Source organism: Sinocyclocheilus anshuiensis, unplaced genomic scaffold (assembly GCF_001515605.1).
Source record: "Sinocyclocheilus anshuiensis isolate Anshui unplaced genomic scaffold, SAMN03320099.WGS_v1.1 scaffold246, whole genome shotgun sequence".
Taxonomy (NCBI): domain Eukaryota; kingdom Metazoa; phylum Chordata; class Actinopteri; order Cypriniformes; family Cyprinidae; genus Sinocyclocheilus; species Sinocyclocheilus anshuiensis.
The window spans coordinates 1,826,001-1,833,131 of NW_015542356.1; the positions used below are offsets into that span (position 1 = coordinate 1,826,001).

General features: G+C 35.3%; 1 protein-coding gene across 1 annotated transcript in view; it reads left to right on the forward strand.

Moving 5' to 3' along the window:
• Window positions 1-3,305: 3,305 nt before the first annotated feature.
• ccdc15 (coiled-coil domain containing 15) overlaps window positions 3,306-7,131 on the forward strand; it is an 11,326-nt gene continuing 7,500 nt past the window's right edge. The window contains exons 1-5 of the mRNA XM_016490552.1: window positions 3,306-3,761; window positions 5,142-5,291; window positions 5,444-5,590; window positions 5,692-5,808; window positions 5,898-6,074. Coding sequence (XP_016346038.1) covers window positions 3,564-3,761; window positions 5,142-5,291; window positions 5,444-5,590; window positions 5,692-5,808; window positions 5,898-6,074 — 789 coding nt within the window. The 5' untranslated portion in view covers window positions 3,306-3,563. The remainder of the gene's footprint in view (window positions 3,762-5,141; window positions 5,292-5,443; window positions 5,591-5,691; window positions 5,809-5,897; window positions 6,075-7,131) is intronic.

Here is a 7,131-nt window from a genome sequence, read left to right on the forward strand (position 1 = left end):
TAACAGAACTTTCAAATGTATCTAGTATGATAAAACAGCGCTGCTTTACCCCACATACGCACGACCAGAAGGAGCGGAAGCGGTCGACTGTGGCATAATAAAAGCTCCTCTGCTTTCGAGCCGTGTGTCACGCTCGTTCAGCAGCCTCGTTTCGCTTCGACGGCTTTAAGCCTCACCCTGCTTCATTCTACTACTTTAATAAATCATTAGCTCATCCATGAACATGATTTCTGCCTGAGTCCCGTCGGATTGCATCGGCTGTGGGGATGAAGATGACAGCTCCCATGATTCCACACTCAGTCACGGCGTCATCAAACTACGCCTTTGTTTCTTTGTTTATTTTGAATACGCGCCCTCTAGCGGCGAAAAATTACATATTGTGCCTTTAAGGCCCAGAAAGGTAGTAAGGACATCATTAAAATAGACCACGTGACATAATTGATTCAACCGTAATTTTATGAATCTATGAAAGTATTTTTGTGCGAAAAGACAAGAAAAATAACGACTTTATTCAAAAATGTATTCTCTTCTGTGTCAGCCTTCGACACAATTCACAAGAGTACCACGAATAAAGGACGGCGGAGACTGACCGGAAGAGAAGAAATCATTAAATTATGTCATTATTTTTGTTTTCTTTGCGCACAAAAAGTATTCTTGTAGCTTCATACGTCTGCTGTCTATGCAGGGTCAGAAAGCTCTCAGATTTCATCAAAAATATCTTAATTTGTGTTCTGAAGATGAACAAAGGTCTTACTGGTTTGGAACAACATGAGGATGAATAATTAATGACAACATTTTCATTTTTGGGTGAACTATCCCTTTAAGACACTTTTTCAAAAGCACATTGTGAATGTTTAGTTGATTTAACACGCTAGTATTGATTCACTTTCAGAGATTTCTGGGTACTTCAATGTGATTGCACTGACTTGACAAAGCCTTCAAGCTAAATCCACCAATTCAGCACAGTCCTACAGATTAATTATAGTTTAATTATGTTTGTTTAATTACAACTATGGGCTTTTCATTACCAATTTGACATTATCAAATATGTGTGGTGGAGGGGGGATAAAACAATATTTGATTACATGCTTTGCACAACAACTATAATAGACATATAAAAACAATAACAAATAAAAATGACAAAAACATATTTACTAAAATTTTCATTAAAATAAAAAAATAAAATACAAAAATAAACACTAATCCAAATATTCAAACTCTATAGTATTATGTAAAAATAACTAAAACAAAAACTTAATAAAAACTGTAGACAGTCTATATAGTTTTTATTAAGTTTTAGTTATTTTAGTACATCAAGTTTAAGGTAAGGTAGCCAGTGTCTGCGCTATTAGTGTCATCTAGCAGAACTACAAGTTTTCAAACAGCTTTAGCAAACATGCCTTTCGCGCATCATGACTCAGACATCTCAAACAACTCTTACGGGTCTATGAAAGTGAAGGCATGTCTCAACAAATAAAAGCAGGCTATTTTCAACAAAAATGTCAACATATTAGGAATATTTTTAACTTTATATATATATATATATATATTGTTCAACCAGTATAACCTTTTTTGGGGAAAAAAACTTCTGAATACCATAGCAACCATTTAGTAGAATATTCTACTGTATTTGCGTAACAACCATTCAGTACACTCTAACCAACATTTTTTTTTATGTTTATGCATGTAAATGTACTGACATATAGAGTCTGACATATATATATGTGTGTGTGTGTGTGTGTGTGTGTTTATATATATATATATATATATATATATATGTGTGTGTGTGTGTGTGTGTGTGTGTGTGTATACATGTTACCATATGGAGTTTCTATTATTGACTCTGTATTTTTATATTGACTCTATATGTCAGTACATTTACATTTTTTTTAAAGGCCTGCCCTAGAAACTGTTCAAATAACTTAGCACCCAGAACACCATAACACCATAGCAATGCTCTAGCAACCAGGCAAAACCCCCAAGCAGTGCTGTAGCAACACCCTAGCAACCACCTAACTAGGTCTATATGTGTTTGAACTACCCATGTATTCAAACTACACTCTAAAAATGGCTGGGTTGTTTCAACCCAACTTTGGGTCAAATATGGATTGACCCAAGTTTTGGATAATTTTTTTTTTTTTTTTAATTAACCATATAACCATTAACCATTAGTCCATATTTGACCCAAATTTGATATGAAACAACCCTGTTGTACACTTCAAGAGACTTTGTCAAGCCAACAGTGAATGTTTGTCTTTCCTTTTCTAGTTTTTTCCATTTCCTGTTTTTATTTTGGTGAATGTAAATGACAAGTAGAGTTGATCTGTAATAAAGATGTTAAATAGAAGATTGAGAAAGACCTGAGTGCAATCTTTCACACATTTGTTGTTATTTTGTCCAGTGTTTCTTCTGCTCATAATCTGAGCATTATGTAATCTTTCTCACTGAAGTTCATACTGTTCCTGAAAAGGGAGAGACAATGTGCATGCTGATTCACACAAAGGACACAGTAGGCTCCTTGTTATGCAAGGGCACGGCCGTTGAGAACAGGCATTGTAAAGGGAGCAGGCTGTTCTTGTGTTGATTCATACCCATGCATAAATGTATGAGTTGGAGACAGAAACCCAAATGAGTGCAGGGAATGCTAACAGATTACCCTGTGGAAAAACAATTCCTCCAAAATTGTTTCAAGCATGAACAAAAAATATAAAATACTAGCATAAGTAGGCATGGAAGAGTAAAAAAAATAATTACAAATAAAATTTATTTTAAAAAAAAGTAATTGTGACTTTTTATCTTACAACTCGGGAGTTTGTTTGTTTGTTTGCCTCACAATTCTGAGTTTAAATCTCATTCGTTATAACCTCGCAAAAAAAGTCCCAATTATGAGACGTTTTCGGTTTTTTATTTTATTCCTTGATGGAAACGAGCTTCCATAAGCAGGAACATTACAGTGTTAACAACAGTGGCCATTTAAAATGATAACACGACGTTTCAAGTTATTTTTTATAATAATAATAGTAACACAGCCCCGTTTAAAACTGATACACAATATAAATCAGATTTATAAGAATTTGAAGGATATGGAATTCTGTGTAAAACCACCATATTTAATTTTGGTCACTGTGGAACTAAAACGAGCAGGTTTTCTTTTTCCCATCGAACTTTCATTTAGGAGCACATCGGGCGTGACCTAATCGCAACAAGGTTTGAATGGCGTTACTTTCGACGAATAAGAGCTTACCTGTACAAGCTGTAGCCAATAGAACCATACATGGGCGTGTCTAAAATGTTGTGATTCTGTTAGCGTCATTGACAACGGAGCTTTAATTCTGACAGTTACAACAATGGAAATATTAACGCTATTTGTATGAGGACAGTAACAATATTATGAACCGCTGTACTGTAAAAAGACTCCTATAAAGAAGTTTGGTTTTTGCTCGAAGCGAAGGATCGGTGTCTTGCTTGGTAATAAGGTCTGAACTTCAGTGACTCCCAAAAATGCCATAAATGATAGTTGTACGTTAAGTTACCCATTCATATCTACCAGGTTTTACGCGAAAATGAATCAGGCAAAAACAGCTAAAGAAAGGGTTTGCTCTTCGATAACACAAAAGAAGCTCTTAAAAGAATACAAAAGGGTAACCTTTGGAAGCAGGAGAAAGGCCAAAGATTTGAGAGTGTTGGCAGAGAGGAACCCGGCTGTGGCGCCTGTGGGTGTTTGGGTGGAGAGCGCCGATGAGAGTCAGGAGCATCCCGCGGTAAGAACTTACACTGATATGATATGATGTGATAACATGAGAGATGTAGAGATGTTGTTGAACACAAGCTTCCTTGACTGGCACGTTCCACTATTATGGTACATGTTGGTGTCTCATTAAGTGTATCCATACCCGGATGATTTTGGTCTGTCCAACAATGGAAGGGAAATTTATGGGAAAAGAAAAAAAACATGTAACAGTAATCACAATCCAACATTTGGGCCCAAACTAGCTTATTAGCTGCTACTGAGTAAAATCTCAATTTTGGTTAAAAGAACTCTGTTTACTTTGCCGTTATCTGAGTTATTATTATCATTAGCTAAAACTTGAAATAAAATAAACAATTGTAATAAAATCATTTTAAACACTTTAAAAACTTAAACATTAAAACTTAAAAAAAAAGCTTTTAATTACACCTAGTTTGGTTAACATTTATATTTTGCATTAAAGTTGAAGTATTAAAACTAAAACTGAAAAAATACATAAATAAAAAACTATAGACATTTAAAAAAAAAATGAATAATAACAATAAAAATAATACAAATAAAAAACAAAACAAAAATACTTTAAAAGATGAAAATGGAAAAATAAAAATGATTTTAAAAATCCTAATAAAAACAGTATTAGTATATCAGTGATACTAAAATACCACTGGTCATTACTTATTATTTTTTCATATATATATATATATATATATATATATATATATATATATATAGCCTGTTGTCCTCATTTGTAAGTCGCTTTGGATAAAAGCGTCTGCTAAATGACTAAATAAAAAAATAATAATAATAAAATAAAATAAATAAATAAATAAATAAAAAATATATATATATATGATGACATGAAGAAACAGAACAAACTGACACAGACTCAGTCCAGAAGAACTGTGGCAACGTCTCCAAGACACTTCAAGAAATCTACCTGCAAAGCTACAGTACTGTTAAAAGTTTTAGGCACTTGTGTAAAAATGCTGTAAAATGAGGATGCTGTCAAAAATAATGTCATGAATAGATTTTCTTTATCAATTAACTTCTTTTGACTAAATTAAATCAACATTTGGTGAGACCATCCTTTGCGTTTAAAGCAGCTTTTGCCCTAGGTGCACTTGCGCATAATTTTTCAGGTAGCTTTGCAGGTAGGTTTCTTGAAGCACTTTGGAGATGTGTTTTTATGATATTTTTGGAAACACCGTTTTTAGGCATAATCTCAAATTAGGTTTACACAAATTGCAAATCCAAATAAATAGACTCATATAAAATTACCTCTTGAGACTGAAGAAGATTTATGGAAAGCTCCTACTAGTGGGTATCTGATGCAGACGGCTAAAGGATTCACAGCCACACATGTCCTGTAAATGTATCCCTGTGTGCGTGAAAGGTCCGGGCTTTGCTCACAGAAGAGCTTCTAGAGGAGACCAGACGAGAGAAAGAGGAGAGTCTGTGCCGATTTCAGGATGCAGTCCGTGAACGTGTATCGCAGCAGGCCCGTCTGCGCAAACAACAGCAGCTACTGAAATCATATGAGACAGTAAGAAATCACCTCATGACACCTTATTCTTTAAAAAAAACCTGGCTTTGCTTTACTTGCAACTATATATGGTAGTGAAAATTCCAAATGTGTCCTAACAAATTCTCAAATACCCACACTCATAAAATTATTCATGTGAACACTATCTTCAGGTTGAATGTGACAGCAAAGTATCGCAACAAACCATCAATTTATTCCCTTCCTGGACACATGGGGAGCGAGCAATCTGCAGTCCTAGCTCTCGCTGTGTCAGCGCTCTGTGGACGGAGGCTGTTTCTTCACATCACCATACACATAATGTACGGGTGTTTACAGAGCCTTATACATCTATGTGGATCATTTTGCTTGTGTGATTTGGCAGAATAGAGATGTAAGGGTGAGTTTCTTTACACTTGTCCAGGTCAGTAAAGTCAGGAAGCAGGTGAGACACAGACTAGCTGCTCGTCAGACAGTGCAAGAGGGTGATGAACTCTCACAGCTTCCTGGTGGGAGATGGAAAAGATCCACAGCTAGAGAAGTGAGTCATGCATGATGCATTTGGGTCATTTTTGAGACCTGAACGTTCAGTGTTGTAGTATTAATATCTTCGCGTTTTGTTATATACAGAAACCTGAATCACACACTTGGAAAGATCAGAAGGATTATACTGAAAGTACAAATGCTGGAGGAGAGGAGAACGAGCAGGATGTTGAAGTGGAAGATGAGATGCTGTTGGGGCAGCATGATCAACCTCTTCATTTGCATCGCCACAGAAGCAAGACTGTAACTTTTCAGAATGATATGGTAAGAAGATCTTGTGTGGTTTAAAGGGATAGTTCACCCAAAAATGAAAATTCTGTCATTAATTACTAACCCTCATGTCGTTTCAAACCTGTAAGACCTTCGTTCATCTCCGGAACACAAATTAAGATTTGTTGATGAAATCCGAGAGCTCCCTGACCCTCCATGGACAGCAAGGGTCCTACCGCGGTCAACACACAGAAACATACTTAGGACATCGTTAAAGTAGTTCATGTGAAATCAGTGGTTCAACCGTAATTTTATGAAGCTACGAGAATACTTTTTATGCACCATTTTGGAGAGCGCCATGCTTTTTCTTCATGTGAACAATGCATGCGTCGTGATACATGACAAGAAGATTTGTTAAATAAAGTCGTTATTTTTGTTCTCGTAGCTTGGTAAAATTACGGTTGAACCACTGATGTCACATGGACCATTTTAACGATGTCCTTACTACCTTTCTGTGCCTTGATCATGGTAGGACCCTTGCGGTCTATGGAGGGTCAGAGAGCTCTCGGATTTCATCAAAAATATCTTAAATTGTGTTCCGAAGATGGACGAAGGTCTTACGGGTTTGGAACAACATGACTCTGAGTAATTAATGACAGAATTTTCATTTTTGGGTGAACTATCCCTTTAAATGTAGTCTCAGATGGCACACCCACATTCATAAACATACCAGTTTAGAGGTTTTTATCAGTAAGCTTTGCTTACAAGTGACCTGGCTGCTACAATTCAGTAAGTGCCTCTGCGGAAGAACCAGTATTTTCCTAAGTGTTTGAGGCTTGTGGCATAGGATATTTGAAAGACAATGAAGAGTTAACAAGATCCATGAGAATAACATTATATTATGCTTTCTTATGTTTGTTAAAAGCATGTAAAGGCAGCTATGTGTATTTTTGGTTAAAGACTCAATTTATACATTGAAAAATGAATATTATAAACATCTAAAATATTATATTAAATATTTAGATTCTATTATGTTACATTATAAATTGTTTTTCTACTCACTATAGTACTGTAATTATAATTATTTTATAATTATAATTATAATATATAT